Source organism: Phyllostomus hastatus, unplaced genomic scaffold (genome assembly GCF_019186645.2).
Source record: "Phyllostomus hastatus isolate PE091 unplaced genomic scaffold, TTU_PhHast_1.1 phas_contig_34, whole genome shotgun sequence".
Lineage (NCBI taxonomy): Eukaryota > Metazoa > Chordata > Mammalia > Chiroptera > Phyllostomidae > Phyllostomus > Phyllostomus hastatus.
The window spans coordinates 35,334,221-35,357,966 of NW_025333857.1; the positions used below are offsets into that span (position 1 = coordinate 35,334,221).

The 23,746-nt window shown below is 39.7% G+C and overlaps 1 protein-coding gene across 4 annotated transcripts in view; it reads left to right on the top strand.

Moving 5' to 3' along the window:
* The window catches only part of PCSK5 (proprotein convertase subtilisin/kexin type 5), a 419,139-nt gene that overhangs the window by 82,829 nt on the left and 312,564 nt on the right, over window positions 1-23,746 (top strand). For all 4 annotated transcript variants that reach the window (XM_045840308.1, XM_045840309.1, XM_045840310.1 and 1 more), the window contains exon 3: window positions 1,692-1,805. In XM_045840308.1, the coding sequence (XP_045696264.1) occupies window positions 1,692-1,805 (114 nt within the window). The remainder of the gene's footprint in view (window positions 1-1,691; window positions 1,806-23,746) is intronic.

Here is a 23,746-nt window from a genome sequence, read left to right on the forward strand (position 1 = left end):
ATCCAGTGTGTGTGTGTGTGTGTGTGTGTGTGTGTGTGTGCACGTGCAGAATGACTTGGGGCCGGAGGTCACTGGGTCTAGATTAATCAAGACAGGATCAGAACAATTTCTGTTTTCCAGAACATTATTTTTCATGTATTGGCTTTTTTTCTGTACTAATTTTGCTTAAATTACCTATCAAAGCAGCCACATATATGATGCTTAGCTGTGATCCTAATCATAAATAGATTTCTATTTATTTAGGAGGCCATGTGATTCAGTTTGCCTTGTCAGTGATGTTAGGAATGCACTGTTTAAACTCATCTTGCTTGCCAATATTCCTGTTGAATACATTTCTCAATATGAGAATCATAGGAATGTATTAGTTTGGCTTTTGGCCTTTGCTGTCTTATTTACAGTTACGCATTTTGAGTTTGTTAATCAGTATCGTAGCATCCCTTCTCCTCCAGTAATTTTCAATCAATTACGCAAGAGAGGTTTTGAAATCTTCACTGAATGGGTAGGTATGGATTCACAGTAGGACACTACAAAGCACCCCTCCCCTCCCTCCCAATTTGTCGTTCCTTTGTGAAGAGGTGGGGATGAATGGTGGAGCAGAACATTTTAGACTATTGTGACTAAATTAGCTATGACTAGAAGAAATCAAAAGAAACTTTAGGAACAAATTATAGAATGCCACCAGGGCTGATACTTCATTTGAGATGCTCAATTCAGAATGGAACCTATTTCTTTTATGTTGACATAATGATTAGCTATTTTTAAAAACACCCCCATTCATACCTTTACCATTTAGGTTACAATCCTGTGTTAAACTCAAAGTTCAAGGTTCTTTGTTCAAGTAAAAGTTGCAGCTAAATATTAAGATGTTCTCAAATATGGCATGTTTGAACTGAATTTTAGAGCCAGCAAAGAGGCTATGGCTCAGGAAATTGAGTGATTTTTCCAATTTTTTGCCAGAGACAGGTCTAGGGCTTTAGTTGTCTGATCCCCTAAATTGGTACTTTTCCCACCACACTATGTCATAGAAAACCATTTTTTGAAAATTTGTGATCCTAGAGCATTTGATCCCAGGATGACTTTCAAATTTGATGTTTAATCTCAGAGCACTTAAAATTTTTGATGTGTTAAATCTTTGATGGTCCCCAGTGCGAGGCAGGGACCATAAACTCTGGCCTCTGGGCTTGATCTAGCCCACCACCTGTTTTTGTGTATAATGTTTTATTGGGAACACAGTCACTCCCATTCATTTATGCATTGCCTGTGGTGCTACAATGTCAGAATAAGTAGTTGCAATGGAGATCATATGACCTGCAAAGCCTAAAATATTTACTATTGGGGCTTTATAGAAAAAGTTTGCTGACCTTTAGTGTAAAGTAAGAGTGAAAAAATTACCTTAAAGTCACACTATCAGTTTGCAATAAATTGTGAATGGTGTGTGCTTTCTGAAAGGACTAAAAGGTTAGCATATTATTGAGAGGTATGAATGATCTGTCAAAAGACAAAAGAAAGCCTACCAGCATACAGTAAAATAGGACTAGATTTTTAGAGAGCCTCAGAGATTCTAGTTGTCAGAATGAAGCCTGTAACTTAAACGGCATTGACTCAAGATGGGAAATGCTTCAGACTGTCCGTTATGCTGCTCTAGTCCCTATGGAGCTCCAACACTCACCAGATGTCCTTGTCCTTGGCAGGTGGAGTGGATTCAACAGCAAGTGGTGAAAAAACGGACCAAGAGGGATTATGACTTCAGTCGCGCCCAGTCTACTTACTTCAATGACCCCAAGTGGCCAAGCATGTGGTATATGGTAAGCTTGCCTGGCCTGCGCCCGGGCAGTCTGACATTGTATTGTGCAGGGGACATCTGCTGAAACACAGAAAAACAGTGCCCGGGGGCTTCTTCCCATTTCAGGGAGTTGCTGTTTGAGATTGGCTGATGGCTTCTGATGTTTTCTGGATCTTTTTTTGAACTTAGCTCTCTGGTTATAAGGAGAAGGTGAAGTGAGTTCTGATTCGCAGAGCTTCTGTTTGAGTGCCAACTCTGTATAGTAGCTTTCTGAGTTGGAATAGAGGATAGAAAAATGTACCAAGGTGCAGACACCCTTAGACCTATCAATAATTGTGTTTACTTCTTTTTTAAAAAAATTTATATTTTTTATTTTTAGAGTGAGGGAAAGGGAAGGAGAAAGAGAGGGAGAGATAGATAGATACATCAATGTGTGGCTGCTTCTCACACACCCCCTACTAAGGACCTGGCCTGCAACCCGGGCATGTGCCCTGCCTGGGAATCAAACCAACACCCTTTGGTTTACAGGCCAGCACTCAGTCCACTGAGTCACACCAGCCAGGGCCGTGTTTACTTCTGATACACATTTATTCCACCTTGAAACCATTCCGGTTAGTGGAAACTGGCTCTTGGGAATCATTGAAATGACTGCTGATAAATAACAGATTCCTGACTTAGGTCATCTCATATGTGCCTTCTCACTTTAGGTAATAGTTTTTAAAACTAGACTACAAAAAAAAATGTTGGAAGGCATTCGACCTATAGCGGGTTCAGTGGCTCAAGTAAAACTTTCAGTGAGGGAAACTTACTTAACATATTGAGGAGAGTAAGCTAACAGTTCACTTGACCTTGCCTCCTTTGAAGATACATTTCTCTAGCCTCAGAGTTTTACTTTCATGATCCCTGAGGAATTGACTAGAATATGTTACTAATTCTTAATCATGAAATCCATATGTCACCAATTTGCTCTATAATCTGCAAAAAGACCTTTGGTATTCTGGCTTTTAAAGATTGTTATTGCTAATTTTTGGCTGTGCACTTTCCCCTAATCAACTTTATTTTTTGCAATCCTTGTTCCTGCTTCTTTGTAAATCCATAGCATTTTGCATAGCTGCCTGCTGCTTCCCTGCCTCCTGGCCTTTCCTTCTTGTGCCCCGAGTGCTCTTCCTGCCCTTCCTCACCTCTTCAGGTCAGCACCCCCCCTCCACCCCCACCCCGCCGTCCTTCAGAGCCCCTACCCAGCACCCAGGCTTCCTGCTCCAGCTCCCCGTGTCCTCATCTGCCTGTCTTTTCCTCCCTCTGCTCCCGGCCCTCAGCCCTCTGTCCCTACTGCTCATGGCATCCTCCACTTGGCCCTTTGTTTCCTAGTTATCCGTACTTTTAAAAAATCTCCTGTTCCAGTGAAGAAGTCACTTATACCCCCCACACCCACCCAAGAATATAACTCAGGACCTCGCAGTGCTGGGAGTATGTGTTTATTTGGAGATGGGTGCATGTGGCTGGCATTTCCTCCAATTTCCCATTCCTTCATCTTACCCAGAAGTAGAAGGTCGTGCAAACATTTTGGACCCTAATCAGAATTTTACACAGAAAACTTTTTCATGCACGAGGAAGAAAAAATAGGAGCCATAAAGCTAACTTCAAAGGGAGGTGGGACTCTAAACAGCATTTAAGTAGCGATCACCTGAGGGGACAGTAAGACACTTGACAGCCTGTTAGCTCTGAAACCAAGAAAGATTCAACCACAGGGGAAGGCGTTAGGGGGAGTATTCGCAGGAGCTAAGGAGCTTTGTCTGACAAAATGATAAGAATGTAATAGGATTAAGAAATAGGATGGAAGCAAAATCCATCTCTTCTCTGGTTTATAAGGCCAGGGGGAGGGAGACCCTCCTTGCCTTACTTTGCTTCTTGCAAGAAAGAGCCAAATTGCTGTCTGTGCTGATCCCACTGGATGGTGGAAGCAAAGGGCTACTTCCCCAATGCTCTCCTCACTCCAGCAAGGGCAGGCTGGGCTCTCGCAGGCCGGGGTGTCTCCAAAGGTTTCAGTGCTTGTACAGTGAAATCTCTTGACTCTCAGGAACCACTGCTATGTCTTGGGAACCTCTCTTTCCATAGCAGGATAGCTTGAGGGAAGGACTTGTGTTGGGCCACTTAAAATGTGGAATGTTTTCCAACACATTCTGATAGTAATTCATATAGATGACACTTATTGAGCACTTACTGTATGCTAGTCAATGTTCTAATACTTGGAGTATTTGTCTAACGTAGTGCAAACAAAAGTGTGTGTTCATATTGGCCCTGTTGTAAGAGTGAGGAAGCGGAGGCTCGTGGCATTTAGGTCACTGGCCCAAGATCACCTGGCCTGCAAACGGTAGAGCAGAGCTGCCAAGTCGACAGGGGTAACCTGACACCCTTCTGCTGTTTACAAGGCTATCATTACTCCAGCTTTCCAGGAACTTCTAATCTGTCCAAAGAGAAATGGCTGAAATACAAGGCAGGATGGCGGCTGCCATGTGGGATGAACAAGGGGTGCTGGGAACAACTGAAGCACTTGAAAGAGTCCTATTAAATGATTACTTTCCCCTTGATAAAAGGGCTGGGAGATCAGTTACACACTTCATGTGCATGTGTCAGGAAGAGTATGACAGAGTGGGAGCCAGAACTTCAAATCTGCAGATGTGGATTCAGGTCCCCGCCGCTTCACTGACTATGCCCGTGGCTGAATCACTTCAGCTCTTGTCAACTAGAAAGAGTATTTAGCTCTCAGGTATGCCTGTGCAATGCTGCATAACAAATCACGGAACCTAGTTTTTAGAACAATTATCTCATTGGCTCCGTAGGGCAGCCATTCAGACTGGGCCCAGGACTGATGGCCTCTCTGTTCTGTGATGTTTGGGCCTTCAGCTGGAAGACGTAGAGGCTTGAATGGAGCTGGCGGGTCACTTCTGAGGTGGCCTGGTCAATGGTTGGGTCCTCTCCCTGTGGGTGTCATCACAGGGTTGCTCAAGCGTCCGAGTGACATGTCTCCAACTTCCCCCAGAGTCAGTGATTCAAGAGGTCGTGTTGGAAGTGATGATGCCTTTTGTCATCTAATTAGAAGTCACTGACAGTTACTTCTGGAATATTCTATTGGCCACATGTACTAGCTCTGATTCAGTGAACAAGAGGGACTGCACAGGGTGCATATACTAGGAGGCAAGGGTTGTTAGGAAGCTGGTTACCACAAGTAAATAAAATACTACGTGAGAAGCCTTTAGCACAGTGCCTGACACTAGAAAACCCTCAATAAATCATCATGGTTTTCATTGTTGTTCTTGGACTTCTAAACTACAATACATGCTATTTCCTTTTTATGTGTTCTTTAAACTGCTACTGGTCCAAGCAGGGTGGGATGCGGGCCCAGTGGGCATTCTTCAGAGCACCCTGGTGCCACAGCAGAGGCCAGGGGCCGGTTTCCTCCTCCTCCCTATTCGTGAGCCCTGGGACCTTCTGCAGAGTGTTTGAGGGCTGCTTGACGAGTCTCCATAGGGTCCTGCCTTCAGCTCATTAGCCTGGTCCTGGTCCTGTCATTCTGTATTCATCACAGGAGAATGGAGATTAAAGAATGGCATGAAGTGTGCCTGAGTGTCTCTTTTAATTAATTTAAAAGCTTTGCCCCTGTCTCTCCTCCCCTTGGAGTCTGGTATGTGAAACCAGTATGTCTAGCCTTTAGGCTTGGGCAATATATTTAGGGAAATGTGCTCTCTTACAAGAGTTGGTTATAGAGATGATGGCTGTATAATTACTCCTCTGTCCCGCATGGCTCGCTCAGGCTTGGAGGGAGGGCCCAGGAACAGAGCTTACTTCCTATAGCATCAGCCATCTTCCGTACCTACTTGTTGGTGGCATGGTAGCCAGCACTGACGATTTAGGAAACATGACTTGTGCTTCCTAAGGAGATCTGTAAAGCGGGAGAGGACTGTGTAAGTGCCTATGGAAACTTGATATGCAAACAACCCCTCCTAAAATTTTTTGACATCAGGTGCATACAGTGAGCACCTGCTTCCAGGCTGTGATGTTTGCTTGCAGGTTGCTTCTCCCATTAAAACATTCTGAGTAGGTTTTACAACACAGCCAAGCTTGGGTAGCACTATCAGAGATTTTTTGCTGTGCTATGGAGGAGGGGTCAGGCAGCGGGGTTTCTTCAGAATTCCCTGGGTGATTCTGATGTGCAGCCAGGAATCCTGTGTAATCGAGTGCCCAAGTCTGGCAGGTGGTAAATATGCAATAAATGCTAATCAAATAAATAGATTGAGTAAACTGGGATAGAAGCAAATCTGTTATAATCTCCATAGTGGAGAAAAATAACGCTCACATCTACTGAGCACTTAGTATGTGACAAGCGTTTTGCCAGACTTTTACAGGTATTGTTGTCTTATTGCCAGTGTTTGATGAGTTAGGAGCTACTATTACCTTCATTTTACAGATGAGGAAACTAAAGCATAGACAAGTAATCTGGTCCAAGTCACAGCACTTAGCAGGGGCAGATCCTAGTATTCGACCCCAGTCACTCTGACTCCGGAGGCTAGACTTCCAACCTGTTCATTCCTGCTTCTCAAAGTAGCAGTCATCCGAATCATGTGGGAGGATTATTGCCCACTCTTCTCGCATTCCCCCAACAGAGATCTGGGAGTTTGCATTTTTAACAAGTTTGCTAGGATTCGGGGTCCCATTTGAGATCTCTCGGTGCTCTCATGTATTAAACATGAGGTTTCTGTGGGCACTGCTGGCTTCCATCTTCCCATTATCAGCTGAGGGAAGAAGGGCTTTTAAATTTATGGGACATTTTAAAGTATACTTGGTCAATTTATCTTGTTTTTCTTGATCTTATACCTTTTACTTACCGACAAAATTCTCTATCTGGGAAGCTGGCAGCTTTAATATGAGAAGATGTTATCACTTTTCTTACACAGATCGAAAATACCCTTGGTTTATATATATTCTTTCAGGATGCTCCACAGACAAAGGATATCTGATAGGAAAGACTGTGAAGATTTGGCCAGGTCTTCGGGAATTCCGTAACAGAAATGACTTCAGTGGGTCTTTCTGACCCTACTAAAGAAAATTCAGTTTGACTCTAGAGATGGCAAGTCTCAGTAAGACACCCCCTCGAGGGTCTGAGAATGCTGATCAAGCAAATGTGGGGAGTTAACTGTTTTTTAAATTATTATAAAGTACTTAAAATGTACAAAAATTTTAAAGAATACCACAAATGCTTGCCTGTCTACCCCCCAGCAAGGGAATGGGCCGTTATCTATCTGTATAGTGGAAGCTGCCTGTGAGCCCTGTCCTAAAGTGTCCTTTCGTCCCATGCAGAGTTAGCGCAGATGCTGCACTTAAAATACAGCATGGGAGTTCCTCCTTGTTGGCAGGATGCTGCTCCTCAAGGGAGGAGTTATTCAATGTAGAAAAGATTAACATTTTTTGAAACCATCATATAACACATTCATAGATGGAATTCAACATTTGGGCTATTGAGGAAGGTCCCAAGAAGACAACCTGGAAATGCAATGTGGATGAATAAATTTCATAGAAAAGTGCTTTCCTTCCTTTGGTCATATAAATATGTTATTGCTTGAAGAAATTGAGTTAGCATTGTATGGTATTTCTTGTCTAACTGTTAAGAACTAATAATGATTTTGAAGAAGTTTATAGTAAGTAACTTAATTTTTTTTCCTGCTTTCCAAAAAGCAAGCTCAATTTAAGAGAGGAAAGAAGGACTTGGGAAATCTTGGTGTTTGATTTTCAGACTCTGGTAATTAGTATGATTGATATTCCTAACTCATCATTTTAGCACAGTAGAATTTTTTGTGATGAATATTGGGTGGCCTATTTAATATGCATTATTTAAAGCCAGGCTGTAACAAATGGGCTCCCTTATTGATGCACTTCCTCAGATTTCATAAAAGCTCTCTGGGTGGTTTTTCTGAGGGGAAAATAAAAAAACATTTGTCGATCAGCAGAGTGAAAATTAGCTAAGTTCTGCTATGCGTGTGGGGCATATCTGCCAAAAACTATGAACTAGCTAGTATAGTAATTGCAAAAAATTATTTTAAGCCACATGGTTCTTTCTCGGCCAACTGGATGGTGTTCAGTACTCCGAGAGTTTGAGGTATTGCTGTTTCTCTGGTTGGCACACATTTTCCTAATGATTTATGCTGTCATTTGACTCTAATAAAATTTGGTGGAGTTTGTGGTGTTATTGTCCTGGCAGCTTGGAAATCATCCTTCTAAAACACCCCATTTAGCTGTTTTAATTGAAAATGCAACATGGTGCGAATCTGCAACCATGTGGCACATCTTGCTGCAAGCAGGAGGCCTTCTGAGAAAGGACAGACTTCCAGCCAGGCAGCAAATGATTTACTGGTAGGAACTACTGGGGGGTTGAGATGTGGTTTTGGCATGCTAGTATTTGCTTTGAACTAGTTCTGTGTCTTACAGAAAGTTATTTTAGAACTCAACCTTAGCTCATCTGAAAAAATGAGGATTCTGGATTAGATGCTTTGTTAAATTTATTCCTGCTTGAACTGCCTCTCATTCCACACGGCAAGTGGAACTGGATATATTGAGTTTAGGGAGAGCACATGCTACCAATGGACACCCGCCCACCTCTTCGTTTCCAGCTCAGTCCCACCCCGTGAGCTCCTCACTGCAGTACACCGTGCTCTCATTTCATTACTACTTCAGACTCACTGTGTCACCTGTGTTGGGGCTCCCCAGGACCACCCCCCAGATTTGGTGATTCACTAGGAGGACTCAGTGTGATTCAGCAGTTGGGCATATGCATGGCTATGTTTTATTTCGTTGAAAGGATATAATCAGCAAAAAGAAAAGCTACATGGGGCGAACTACGGAAGGAAACTAGGCTTCAGCTTCCAAGAAACTTCTCTCTCAGTGGAGCTGCACAGAGAGCACTTAATTCTTGCAGTAATGAATCGTGACAACACGTGTGAAATGTTATCTCAGGGAAGCTCCTCAGGGACCCAGTGCTCCGGGTTTTTATTGGGGGATGGTCATAACAGGTATTCAGTGCCTACCGTGTACCCAAATTCCAGCCCCTCAGGAGGTTTTCAGCATAAGCCATCTCATTTGCATAAACAGTTTAAGCACAGTGAGACATTCTTATGAGGGAATGGTGAGAAGCTCTCCCTGTATTCAGGTTCCCAGATGCCAGCCAAGGGCGTTTAGGGGGCCAAACACATGAGTGGCTGCATTGGAGTAATAACTCCTCCTTCAATAAAACATTGCATTCGCTGAATGAATACATTAACACAAAGAAAAGTACTCATAAGAGATCATTCTGAGAAAAAAGCAAACTCGAATGCTAGGTATGGTCCATATTTGTTTTACAGCCTGGGAAATCCCAACTGACTCAAAGTTCCCATGAGACAGATACTGATTCGCATGGGCATACATGGATGCATGCATTCATATTTAGTAGAGATTTTTTTCCCCAGCATTCACAATGTTCCTAACACCAAAGATAAAACAATACCTTCTTTAATGATGAGTAATTGGAGCCTTTAGTGGGCAGAAGTTTGGTTAATTTTAGTCAGTTTGCCTAATCAATTGATGGTAATTCACTGACAGTGCCATAGCAGACCCTGATCGGAGCGTGCTGATTGACTCATAATGACCATAATGATTTCATTGTCCCATAATGTGGGTGTGATGGAAGTCAGTATATTAGGGATGTTAACCTATAATTAACTAGTCAAAGTGCTTGTAGAAGACATTAGCAATTAATGATCCACTTGGAAAAATTACTTCAGATAATACTCATTCTTGCCCGGTGCAAGTCATTACCACCTTCATGAATTTCCTTGAGCACAATATAACTTATTCCATACTGGTAATTTATCTTCTCAGCTTCACTTTCAAAGAGGACAAACATGTAGGTAGTCTGGCCCTTTGGGCCTGACTCTAACATGATGAAGTGTCTGTTATTTTTGTCAAGATTTTTAGTCACAATTTTTCTTTAATTAGTAACTCATTTTCTGTTGGAGAGCAGATAACATTGACCCTTGAGCTCACTTAATCTGTGGTGGTTTTCTTCACATGTTGATTCAAGTTCTTTTATCAAACAGTTTCTCTGAAATCCTCATTTTTCATTTACTTTTCACCCAGTATTGGGGTTAGTTCTAGGGGTCAAGGAACATTTTTGATGTATTTTAACTCAAAATAGTATTCTTTGCAAATACTCAGTATACATTGGTTGATGTAAAGTGAGGAGTTGGTCATGTAGACTTCATCATTTTCCAAATTCACAGAACTGAATTTGCCTATTCCTAAAAGATGATGGTGCCTCCAAATATCCTGTGTTGAGAATTCAAGGTCTGAACTTATCTGAGACTGAGGCCTCTGGAATGCTGTTTTTCCTTAATTCTAGTTGACAGTGAACTTGGCCAGGAAATTAATGGAGTAAAAGAAATGATTTTTAGCAATCCAGTGATGAGAAGAATCCAAAAGACAAAAATGCCTGGAAGGAGAAAGGAGTAACCATCTTCAGATAGAATGCACATGCACACCAGTGTGACTTTTCCAGTTTCTCAAATGTAAAACAGACAAACAAACAAAAAATCATGGGAGGCTGGCTCAGGCTAGGGGCTGGGATCCTGGGCCAGTGATGGGTAATCCAGTAGGCAAAGGATGCACGCGGAAAGGGCTGCTGCACCCCAGATGACACCACATTGGAATGAGACGTGTAGAATAAAACTGTAAATTCCAGAAATAGGATGTGATTACTAAATTGCATGGGTCAGAATCCAAATTGGGTTCTTAATGCAAAGGTGCTATTTCTGATGGTAGATGGTGTGAACTTAGCAAAACCTGCATTCACTGATTACTTATTTCCTTGATTAAAGGAACCTGATAAGAAACCCAATTTCTTATGCTAAGGGAAAAAAAAGTCAGTATGATAGTGATTATTCAAGTATTTGGTACAGGAGTTACAGAATAATCTTCAAGACTGCTTGGCAGAAATGTGTCTTTTTTTTTTTTCTTTTAGTTTCCTGGTGAGTTGAATTTTGACTCTTGTAGAAATCTTACTGGGATAGAAGTTCAGATTCAGACATCCTAAATTGGCATGTTTGAAGCAGAGAAAAGAAAATTATGCCCAGGTCACATAGGGTTCTGTTCTCTTAATGATCTCTTTTGCGTGGTTTCCTGAAACTTAGTTAAAATTAGTGTCTTAAAAACTTGATGTTTGGGGTTGGTACTTAGTGATAGAGAAGCCACCCTTATCTTTCAGTGAAAGGAAATTTGATGGGACTCTTAGCAGTAAGAAGTCAAACATAGCAGGTCTACACAATATTTTAGATCATTCCCGTTGGGCTGAAATGTTCTATATGCCTGTTCTCATCCTTCGTTCATGCCGGTGCCCTGTGTCCCAGGCCCTCTGCTTCACACCCAAGCACACTACACAAGCACACAGCAACAAATGTGGTGCATGTTTTTGTAATTCGTGCTTTGAATCAGGTGGTCTTTCAGAAGATACTGAGAAAAAGCTCATAGACCACTAAATTGGAATGGACCTAAAAAATAACTTGATTCTGTTCCTCGGCTTATGCTCAATATCCACCTTGTATGTTTTCTGTAACCAGAAATCTACCCTACTTAAATAGTCCTTTCTTTCCATAATGAACAATCCCATTCAAAAATACTTCTTTGTACTTTATCAGAAACTCATATCCCTGTCACTCCACACACCAGGTTGAGGATCACCTCTGATCCCTGTTTCACCAGCTTTCACTGCAAACATTACAGAAACACTTCAGAAACTTACAGCAAAAGTAGGGAGAGCCACATAATGACCACCCGTGTGTCTATCACGAACTTCAGTAATCACTGATTCAAAGCCAGTATTCTTTTCATTTATTGCCCCCTCCACTCTGATTATATTAAATAGATTCACACACCTAATTTTATTCCTGAATATTGTATTAGTTATCTCTATAAGGACCATTTTTTACAATAAAACCATAATATCATCACTTATAAATAATTAATGATAATTTCTTTATATTATCAAATAATATAAAGTCACTTTTCAAATATTCCCTATTATCCTATCATTTTTTCATTGTAACTTGAGTCAAGATCCAAACAAAACTCATACATTGTGATTAATTTCTATATCACTTAACTTTTACTGTGTACATTACCTCCATTTTTTTCATTTGAAAATTTTTGGTGGAAGAATTGAGGTTATTCAGAACTTTATGTGGTCTACATTTTGCTGACTGGATTCTCATGGATTCATTTAGCATTTTCTGTTTCCAGTATTATCAATGAATTGATAAGTAGTAAAAGCTAAAGTCTCGGTCAGATTCAAGTTCAAGTTTCTTTTTAAGAGCACGAGAGTGAAGCCACTTCCTCCCTAGTTGGTGTGTGTCCTTCCATCAGGAGATACAATGTCTGCTCATCTCTGTTTGCAATATTAGCAGCTGCCATTGCGCAGATCCTTTAATTATTCATCGGGGTTTGCAAAATAGTGATCTCTTTCTGCGACTCCTTCATTTATTGGCTGAAATACTTTAATTAAGAGAGACTCTCATCAATTATTTGGTATAATGAGGTACAGTTCTTGTAGGAAAGGCAAGATTAATGGTCAGTTTTTTTTTTCATTTATTAGGGGTTCCTTCCCTAGCATTCAGCAAAAACCACTAACGAGGGTTTATTACAAATTTGATTTAGATATATCTGATATGCTTGATTTCCTTGAAGTTATAAACCTATTCTTGCTTAAATTGCCCCATCTTTAGTCAATGAGAGCCCATTCAAATTAGCTCCTGGGTCCTTTTGATAGACTTCAGTATTCCTCCTTCTTCTTCTTTTTTTTTTTTTCCTGGCATGACAGGTTGCCCTGTACTTGCCCTTATAGATTTCCTTGTTCGGGCATGGAATCCACCATTTCTCCATTAACCCCTCCTTCCTTTTTTTTCTTTTTAAAGTGATATTTAGAAATCACAAGGTAAATATTGAGATTCTCATCACTGTTGGGCTAGTCTTTAGGTGTTTTTAGTGAACAGAATTAGAGGGAATATATATATACACACACACTTACATATATAATATACCATGAGTTTATACAGATATTTGCAATTCAAAATCAACTCTACAGAGTTGATGTACCCTCATCAGTTACATATGCATCTGTTCCTATGCTGGACGTTCTGTTCTCAGTGACTCGAACAGAATTCCTCATCGGTTACCTCTCACACCACACGCAACTCTATCTCAGAATAACGAAACTGCCACCAGCGCTGTGATAACAGGAAACAATTTAAATTGTATATAGTTCTTTTTGTCCTTAAACATATATCCCACATATGTCACAGGGTCAAATTGCTTGTCTGAAATTACTTTGGAGTATTTCTCTTTCTACAGACATTTTTAAACAGTTCTCATGCTGCCCCAGAATCTTCTCAAGATTAACTGTCCTCAGTTCCTTAAAAATACAAATCTTTATATTACATATTGCATGGTTTGAAGTCTACTGTACCATCACAGTGGTTTGGTTGTCAGCGTGTTTCAGTATATTTCACGTTCTGCACTGTTGTTGGAAGGATAGAAAATATTACAAAGACATGCATCGCGCTAGCTTATCCAGGCAATGGATGGAGAGGAGCAAAACCACCTGTTTTAACAACGTGATGCCTGGAAATTAATATTCTACTTTGAAGGGATGAAATTAACTCCGCTAGGTCTATGCACAATAGTGTATCATCATTTCCCCCAATGTGCCTACTTTGGAAAAGAATATGTTAAAGCTTGCCACTCTTTATTAGTCTGAAAGATGTAGTAAAATGAGACTAGAAACATCTAACTTTAGAGGTTTATCTAAGAAAATGAAAGATTAAAGAGATCCGTAATGATCAAACCTGATTTATTCTGGACAAGCAAAAGGGAATGTGCTGGGAACAAATCATTTAAACAGTTGTGCACACTAATGAGCATTGAATTAGTTCTATCCTCCCAGGACTTAAGAACTTGGAGTTACCACAGACTGCTCAATAAAGGCATTAATTCAATGTGTAACAGAAGGGAAAATGAGGGAAAGCAACAAGAAATGTAATCCCTACAGGGAAAAGTAAACTGGTAATAATTCTATTCATTCAGCAACATTTACAGAACTCCCCCTGTGTATCCCACATGGCTCCACGTGCTGGGGAGACAAGTGTGAGAAGGTTGTGTACTCTGCTCCCTACCCAGGTCTTAGGCCAGCTGGGAAATAGTTAATTTTCTGTAATATCAAACAGCATAGTACAGGCACGCACTAAAGTACTGTGAGACCCCCCTAAGTATATTTTTATATTAAATTATAATCTTTGGTTTGAGGACCTGGACCTCAAATTTCTAATGTGGAAATTAAGTGATACTGGAATTAAGTGGTGATACATGACAGGATTTCTTTGCAGGCAAATGAATAGTTTCCACACAGTTATTCCAAAGATTGTTTGCCGCAGAGCACTACTTCTTAGGATTGTTAGCAGGCATCTCCAAAATTGCATGCTTTGGGACATACTGGTTTGAACAAACTTTAAAAAGGTTTCTTTAATGCAGTACTTCTATAGCCTTTCTTACCCTATTATGCTTTGCTAATTGATTAAAGGGACATGCACATGTAAATAGTTGTTTCCCTAATGTATTTGTCCAATACATTTTTTATGAAATGTTTCAATTGAGATGGTTTTGAGTTATAAGAGATCAGAAAATCAAATCCAAACAAGGGGAAGGAAAAAAAAAGATAGTAGGAGAAGGGAGGTAATTTATTGGCTCATGTAAGTCCAGACTGGCAAGTCTCACTGGATCCAGAAAGTAAAGCGGTTCTTTAAAAACCCAATTTGTTCTGCCACCCAGTGTAGCTCTCATCTCTCTCATTATTGGTTTCATTCTCGAACAAGCTTTCAGCTCATGGTTGCAAGATAGCAATCAGTAGTTCCTAGTTCAAATCTTAATAGAAATACCGATCCTCTGCTTTAGTGTTCTGAGAAAAATCCTTGGGGGCACATTGCTTCTTTTCTGTCACTTTTCACCTCCTTCCCTGGTCTCTTCTTGTTTACTGACCACAGAGCCTTGTGCGATACCTTTGGGACACAGTGATTCAGAAGGAATCATTGTGAGCACAAGTCCACAGAGAAATCTGAGGCTCGGGGAAGGGGAAGTCATGACATCCCAAGGGAAATCTTGGGTCATGGATGGGTATCATTGTCATGTGTGTCCCTGGGCAGAGTAAAGGCAGCTGTTGATTAAAAATGTCCTCACCAGACAACTTTAAAGAAGCTGCGGCCAGCGTGCCACCTCAGCAAGGCCACTGAGTCCTCAGGGCAGTGGGTGGTCTGCAGGGCACAGCTCCCACGTGGCTCCTGGGGCTGCCAGACACCTACTGTCTCTCCCTGAGTCATTCTGAAGTCTGTCATTATGGCAGGAACTCCGTGCTCTGTGTCTTTGGGGGCCTAGCCCTTTGATCATTTTTCAAATTGTGCCGGTAATGTTTTCCACCCAGTGTTTGGCTTTGATATATTTGAAATCTACAGACAAGTTGATAGAATAGGAGGAACACATATATTTCATTCATCCAGCTTTACCAAAAGTTAATATTCTTTATCTGTTTACACACACACACACACACACACACACACATACTTTTTACTCCCTGGATTTTGAAGTAAGTTGAAAACATTGTAAAAATGAACCCCTAAATATTTCAGGATGCCTCTCCTAAGAGTATTTTTCTATATAACCAAAACACCATTTTTACTACTAAGAAAGTTTAATAGTGATCTTACCAATTTACTGTGTGTGTTCAAATTGTCCCAATTGTCACAAAAATATTTTCATGAATCTATCCCTTTTGATCCAGAACTCAGAATCATACATGGCCATCATTTGTTTCGCCATGCTGTCTCCTTTAGTCTAGAAGAGTTTCCCTATTTTTACTGGGGCTGGGAGTGGGAGGGAGACCTTTCGTGTTGATGATTTCTGTGTGTCCAGGCTGGTGGTTTGTAGAATAGCTCACACTTTGGATTCATTTGACAGTTTTTCAGGACTAAAGGAGTGATTAAACATTTCTGGCACAAAAACTACCCAGGTGAGATTATACCCTTTTCAGTGCTTCATGTCATATAGTAGAATGTTACAAGTCCTATTTCTGGAGATGTGTTCAATTTATTTTCTTGGTTGGTTGAGGTTATTGGTAGATTTCTCCTTTGTAAAGGTACATTTTATCTTTCTAATTAATAAGAAATTTGAAGCCCCGGCTGGTGTAGCTCAGTGGATTGAGCTCGGGCTGCAAACCAAAGCATCGCAGGTTCGATTCCCAGTCAGGGCACATGACTGGGTTTCAGGCCACGGCCCCCAGCAACCACACATTGATGTTTCTCTCTCTCTCTTTCTCCCTCCCTTCCCTCTCTAAAAATAAATAAATAAAATCTTTAAAAAAAAAAGTAAAAGCCCAAAATCTCTCTCTAAAAAAAAATGTTGAGAATATTTTGAGACCTGTGAACATGTTATTCCCTGTCAACTGCTCCCCAAGAATTAGGATCTATTAATGATTTCTGCCTAAATTAATCATTAGATCAGTGATTGCAAGATGAGTTTCTCATTTGTAATCCCTTGCTCACTACTCTTTCTTTTAAATAGTATGAGCTCATGGATTCTTTCCAAATGTAATGATGCAGTACTGACATTGTTCCTTTTTCAGTTCTTAAATCGTCTCACATTCAATGAGTAGGCTACCTTCCACGTTGACTCCTGTGTCCTTCTGAGAGGGCTCCACTCGGTTTTGGCGCTTTCTCCTTTATGGCATGACAAATGTTCACCTTGTGCTTTCTCTGCCTCACACCTAGAAATAGCCATTTCTCTTCCTTTTATTAAGGAATGACATCTACCTGGCAAGGTCTTGGTGGTAAAGGGTGTCCTTGGTTCTAGGTCATTTGCCATTGGACAGCATCCAGCATACGTACCTGGAGTTCGTAGTGGCACCTCCCATTCCAATCCAATAGTAGCACAGGTTCTTTCTCTTTTAGCCTACTTCATATTTCTGTCACGGTTCTCATCAGTATCAATAAATTTACTACCATATACACAAAAAGTATTGGCATTACTACATCAGTATCACTACCACCAACAGACTTACTGATGTAAAATTCAAGATTTCTTTCTCTTCTTAGAATATATCTCATTGAAGTGATATAGTCAGAATACTTGAATCAAAGTTGCTTGAATAAATACTTTTTTTCTCTATGATTGTCACATAATAGACCTGGGGGAGTGAGAATGATATACTATTGCCAAAAGGACCCACCCTTGTGCTGTGGGAGTCCCCCCAACCCCGTACTAGGCTCACCTTGCCTGCCACCAGGGAACGACATCTCTCAATGCCAGAGATTGGTGAAAAGGAAAGGGATTATTTATTTAAAGAGTTATACAAACTTAAGAATAATAACTTAATGTCTTCATTGAGATCCCAAAGTCCTTTAGAATACCCACAAATGCACTGTCCTTCCTTCCTCCTCTGCCCATTTCTGCGTATTGAATCTCAAAAAAAGAAATAAAAGTCTGTGGTTCTTCTTTGCCTAAGCTGTGTGGTCCCAAAAAGACACCGCCTGGCTGCCACACCTAGGTTTAAGTCCCAGTGCCAATCTTCCTCTCCACACCATTTCCGACTCCTCCCACAACTGGCCACAGCTGCCAGCACTCCCGCATTTTTCCAGTTTTACTGGGCTGCCATAGTAAGTCTGTGCAGGTGTGGCCCTATGGTGTGGAGCCCATCATCTCCAAGCTCTTCTCAATGGCCCTGCTCCATGCGTCCCCCCCAGCTCAGACTTGTGGGGGTGAGGACATCCTAGATCTATGTATTTTTCTAACATTTCCTGGACACTGATTTCTGGACCCCATTACAAACCCCTATTTGCCCCCCTGCTCTTGGCTGCACCCTGTTACATGATTATATCATCAATTTGATACACAGGTTAATAGTTAATTTGTTTCTGTTCTGCCCAATTTTAGAGCTCCTTCCCCCATCTTTATATATTTAATTTTATTAATTTACTGAATTTTATTTTGGAATATGTAAAACATGTGGTTCAAAGTAAAATTCATAGAACTCTATAAATGCATTTTTTTCTTTTTGCTTTTATCGCTTAATATACCCTGGAAATCACTCCATTGTAGTTCACAGAGAGCTTTATTCTTTTTATTACAGCTGTGTTGTGGGAGAGTTACTGTAATTTATTTAGACATAGATGAATGTGCAGTTAGGTTCTTTCCAATATTTTATTTTCACAAATAACTCCTTACTAAATAACCTGGTGCATATATTTTTGTGTGGCATTGGAGGTGTACGTGCAGAGTAAATTTCTAGCTGTGGGATACTCAATTAAAAGGCAGAAGCAACTGTAATTGTATTAGATTGTGCCTAACCCCCTGAGCAGGAGCGAGAACGGTTCGTATCTCTGTCCAGCATGTTTGGCAGGGCCTGGTCCCCTCACCCTGCCTTGTTGTCCATTGTTGAATGCTGGCCAGCGTGGGAGGCAAGAAATGGTATTCTGTGCATTTTAGCATAGTCCATGCCTGGATACTTTATGGACAGGCCTTGTCATATACTTGCTTTTTCTATCCTTGTTTCCACCTTTACTTTTTTTTACTATTCTCCACTAGGATACCTAAACAGGGCTTGGGTGTGCAGTATTCTGAGTTCTTAATTACATAAAATATCTTCTATAGTTTTGATACCTGAAGGATACCTTGGTTGATTTTTCTTAACATATAAGTGAACTCTTTAAATATTTAGTTAGTTAAGTCTAGAGGCTCAGGAGATTTTTTTTTCTTTAAGGTGTACAGCAGGTCCTTGAATAAGACCATTTTGTTCAACATTGTTCCATTATAACATTGATGTGATTCCATGGGAACTTAACTCTTGTTTGTGTCAATTGGCCTATGATTGTGTCAATTGGCCTATGATAAAACTGGTTTCATTGTACGTCGTTTCACTTAACGTCACAGAACCTAAGGACAGTGTTAAGTGAGGGCTTCCTGTACTGTTAAGAATTGTCAGTTTTATACATATTGTAACTTCTTTTCCTATTTTCTTTATGAGTTAGTTGGTCTGGGAAACTTTTGACCTGTGTTTTTTGGTTTTTTTTGTTCTTTTCATATATTTATGCCTTTCCTCAATGCTTCTGATTATCTCTCAGTTAAATCAATTCTCTCCAAAACACCTTGTAATTTAGCTTTTATTTTAATTTTAATTTGGTCTTTGATTTATTTTCAGGGTTTAGTCAACTCTAGTTTCATATCATTCTTTTTTTTTTCTGTCCATATGTTTTTTTAATTTTTTATTTGAGTTATATGTTTATATCTACATAGTCCATTTTAGTGCATTTCATTTAGGTTTAGGTGTTATGATATGGTTTTGTTCTGCAGATTTTTGAGCAGAATTTCTATAAGCTGCAATATTTTGATTCACTTTATATTTTATTCTACTAGAAACATTGAATAGATATTTGACTCCTGATTTCCATTCATTTTGAAATGTTTTATTTTCTTAGACCATTAGTAGCAGTTGTATATAGACAGACATGGGAGTTTGGATGGCTTATTAAAATAGTTTTATAGTTCAAGAGTATAGCACTAGTTTGGTACAGTCAAGCTCATTTATTTTGATAAATGTTTTTGGAGGGAGTGTGGGGAAAGGATAGTTCATCTTGTTTTTATGATTTTCTTATTTTGCATTTTCTGTTCTTTAACTTCTACTTTTATGTTTTCTTACCTTCTCCATCAAGTCTTCAAGGAGTGCCCCTTCCACGTTGCTCCCTCTCCCCCAGAAGTGGTGCCTCCCTGTGGCTGTCATCTCTGTGCCTTCATACTTTGAACTCTGCCCAGGTCTCAGACATGTTCTCAGTATTGCCCTACTGAGGATGGAGCTTTCTCTTTGCATGTTCCACCACCCTCGGGATTCTGCTCCCTCTCTACTTCCCTGCTTAGTCTACCTGACTTCCTGCTCCAGAGTGGTTTCCAGAGCTCTTTCTGCTGGATGAGTGTTCTGAGTATTTTTCCACTATTTATGTGTAATTTGAGGTTCACTGGATTCTTTTTGTCCTAGTTGTGATGTATGATAAATATGTGTTATCAACATTTTCATATTTTCTCTCTGTTTGATCTCTGAGTTTTTGAAGGCTGCATGGAGAGGTTAAGATTTAGGTGGTTTTCATTATCTCACTGGAACCAAAGTTAGAGTCTCCAGAGCCTATTCTGAATATGAAGAAAATGGAACACTGCACGTTTCCTTCTCCTTGCATTCCTCCCGTGGCAACCTTAATCCTTTCCTGAGAAACAGATGCAGTTGGTTAAACTAGGAGACACCACAGTCAATAATAGACATTCCACAAAGTTACCTTCTATTACACTGATGGTACTAAAGGTTGCCAGCTTTAGCAAATAAAAACACAGGACTCCAAGCTAAGTTTGAATTTCAGATAAACATTAAATAACTTTTGTATTTAGTATGTCAAACAAGCATCCACTGATGGCACTGACCCAGGGGTTTCATTCTCTTGAGGGGAAAAGCCTTCAGTAACTTCTCCTTTCTTCCAGCTCGGGATGTGAGGGACATGATAAGGGGAGGTGTGGCAGTTATCTCATAACCAAGGGGCACTTTCAGAAGACAAAGGTCAGCTGAGCATGGTGCTCAAGATGGTACCGAGCATCTGGTGTTCTTTTGATGTCCATAAACTGATGCACCGAGCTTGGAATTGCCTGTTTCCTAATCTCTTGGGTGATAATTTTCTGACTATGGTTCATTGGGTTTTCTTTTCCTTGCAGCTGAAAGCCTTCCAAATTAATATAACTTTTTCTCATTAGAAAGTTAACTTCAGGAATTTACAGATTGAATGCACCTTTTGAAAGGAAGGCCTGTTTTTTTGTTTGTTTTAGTTATAGTCTTTTGGGTATAGTGATCTGTCAATTTATTGTTTACTAGGCCCCTTTTTCCATTGTACTGAAAATAAGTTGTTACAGAATGAAATGGAAAGGGGTAGGTTTTTCTGCCATGTCAGCTGTGCAGCTGTTTGGGTTTCTGCTACTCCAGTTCAGCATTGTTAACATTGTCTGTACTTTTTCCTCTTTGGAAAACCCTATCCCAAATCGTAGGTGAAAACATACCACTATTCAATAGGGATGTTTGGACCATGATCATCTGTGAAGTAATTATAGTAGTTACCCATGAAGAGCTTGCTAATCAGGTAGGTAGAAAAGACAGCACCTGCTTGGGAAACTGTTCTAAAATATGTATGCAGTTCGGGTGAGTGTGGCTGGGGAAAGCTGCAACGCTGCTGTTGAATTTAATTGTGTTAGCATTATTCCTTTCACTAATGAATGGGAAAAAATATGACATGGGTTGCAGAGCCGTGTTCCAGTTTACCCTGAGTATACCATTATAAAAGTTACTACAGAGAAAGTTCACTGTGCATATTCTATAAATGAATATGTGCCACTCTGTATAGATAGCCACGCTTTCTTGAATTATTTTTCTTTAATAGAAGAAATTTTGCTGGATGCTATTAAAACAAGTTGCTTGGTTAGATTCTTGAAAGGATTTGATTTTTTTATTAATAAGGAATATGCTTGTTAGCATAGGACAAAAATGAGTTTGTTTTCTTGCTCTATACACTTCAGAGTCTGGAGAGGATCTCAGCAGGTCGAAGAGGCAGTCTGCTGTGCAGTTTCCTTTATTGAGTGGCTAATCGAATGCATTTTGGAAACCTTCATCTTTTCTGACGTATCTGCTACTTGCCACAGTAGAGGAAGCTCTAAACTTATTATTGGTCCGTTCAAGCAAAATGTTTCATTTTTCTTGCATGCAACTTTGTAGATTTTATCCTAGTGTACATCTCTAAGTGGACAACAAAAGCAAAGGTAGATTGAGACACTTATTTTTACTCAGTCTAGAAGAAACAATATGAAAGCGGGATTTTTAGTAGCTATCTAACTTGATTTTGCTGATTGTCTGAGGTGAGATTGTGTTTACTTTGCAGTGTAGATAGATGTATTTTTCTGTGACTACATCACAGTAATAGCACATACCACACTGTGGGGTTTTTGTCTTAGGAAATTTTTTGTTATTATATTTTTATTTAAAATGTGAAAGTGGGTTTTTTCCTTTGATTTTTAAATTCTAAATGGCAATAGGTCTGGAACCTCAATTTTTCCCTAAGTTGTTCTTTTAAGTCTGGGGTTTATTGCCTGATACCTATAAACATCTCTTCAAAATGAGGTTTCTGTGTTCATTGAATAAAGGTCAGATCAACAAGGGCAGAATTGTAAGGAACTCAAGGTATAAATTTAATAACATATTTCCCTTGATGTTACCCAAAGTCTCTTTTTTATTTCGTTCATAACTGTTACCAACAGTTATCATCTCTAATTGTATTATATATTTCATTTGTGTATCTATTATTTATGTGCTCCAGCTTGAATGTAAACTCTGTGAAGGCCAGATGATGTGTTTTCTCATTCTCTGATGCAGATTCAGCATTTAAAAAGCATTTAATCAATATTGGTTAGAAAATTAAAAACAAACTAATAAAACACAAGTGGATAAATGAAGTGTTTTGACAGTTAACAGATGTAGAGAAACTGTAATATAACTGACCTTCCTCAAATGATTATGGGATAAAACCATTATATAATAGATCTAGTTCCTTCAGAAGGACTTGCAGATTACTAGAACAAATGTACGTTAATAGCTAAGTCTTATGCATCAGATGGAAAATTCTCCAGCTGTTTACATGAATGATGAAGCCGTCGTAAACTTCCATGTCAGTCAAGCCTTCATGTGCCTCCAGCCCCTGTGAGCATCTGTCTGCAGCTGCATGGAGGCCCAGCGAGAGCCATGCAGCTGAGCCTTGTCAACCCATAGAACTGTGAGCGGCGATAATTATTTATTGTTTTCAGACATTAAGATCTCTGGTTGGTTTGTACAATATAGGAAAAAGAAAAAGCCTAAATACATACTACATTTATTGATAGGAAGGAATTTTCTTTTTTTCTAAGCAGCACACTTTCATTTTGGTGCCACTATATATACTAAGCCTGTTTTTCTGATTATGTAAAAACATAAAAACTAGAATATACCTGAAAAATTCATGTTAGTGGGAAAAAAATGATTTGTGGTTGTCAAAGTGGGCTAGTGTATTGACAGGAAAACAAAACTGAATTCAGATTTTGTTTGCAGGTGCTTGTAACCCTCATGGAGTTTTGGCCAGCCTGTCCTTTCTGATATAATTGTTTAATTTTAAGAATAAGAATTTTGACACACTGATAATACTACTTTTCAGAGTTTCTGTACCACAATTATTTTAGGTTTCTTGTAGTAATAATAGTACTTGAGGTAATAACTTACTAGAGGGCATGGCAAAAACCCTTCAGAACCTTCAGCATACTCAGAAAGTTGAATCAGTAATCTCCTAGATCTAAGAAACAAAAGTTTGAAAAGACTATTTGAAATTTCACATCCCATTAATTTTATATGTAATTCCAGCAGACTAACAAATCTTTTTTTTTTTTGGCCTTATTGTATCTATTTTAATCCCTTTTTTGAGATAAAAATAGGGGGAACTACTGTTAATGTTTAAAACCCTATTTCTGTTGCTCTGTATGTTAAATATAAATAAGTTAAGCTGGGTACTATCAGGATAGTTCAAGTCATGCTGGGTTATAAAGTCATGCTGGGTCCTGCAGAATGTGAAGAAAAGCTTAGAGACTGGTTCATTGGGAGATGGGTCTAGTGTGAAGAGATAACAATGGTCTAGTGGGAATAGTGAGCTTGGTCTGGAAGGACATGAGCTATCTAATAGTTTTGAACATCACTCAAATGTGTGTGTTTCACTGTTATGTGGATTTGAATCTGTCTTCTATCCCTCA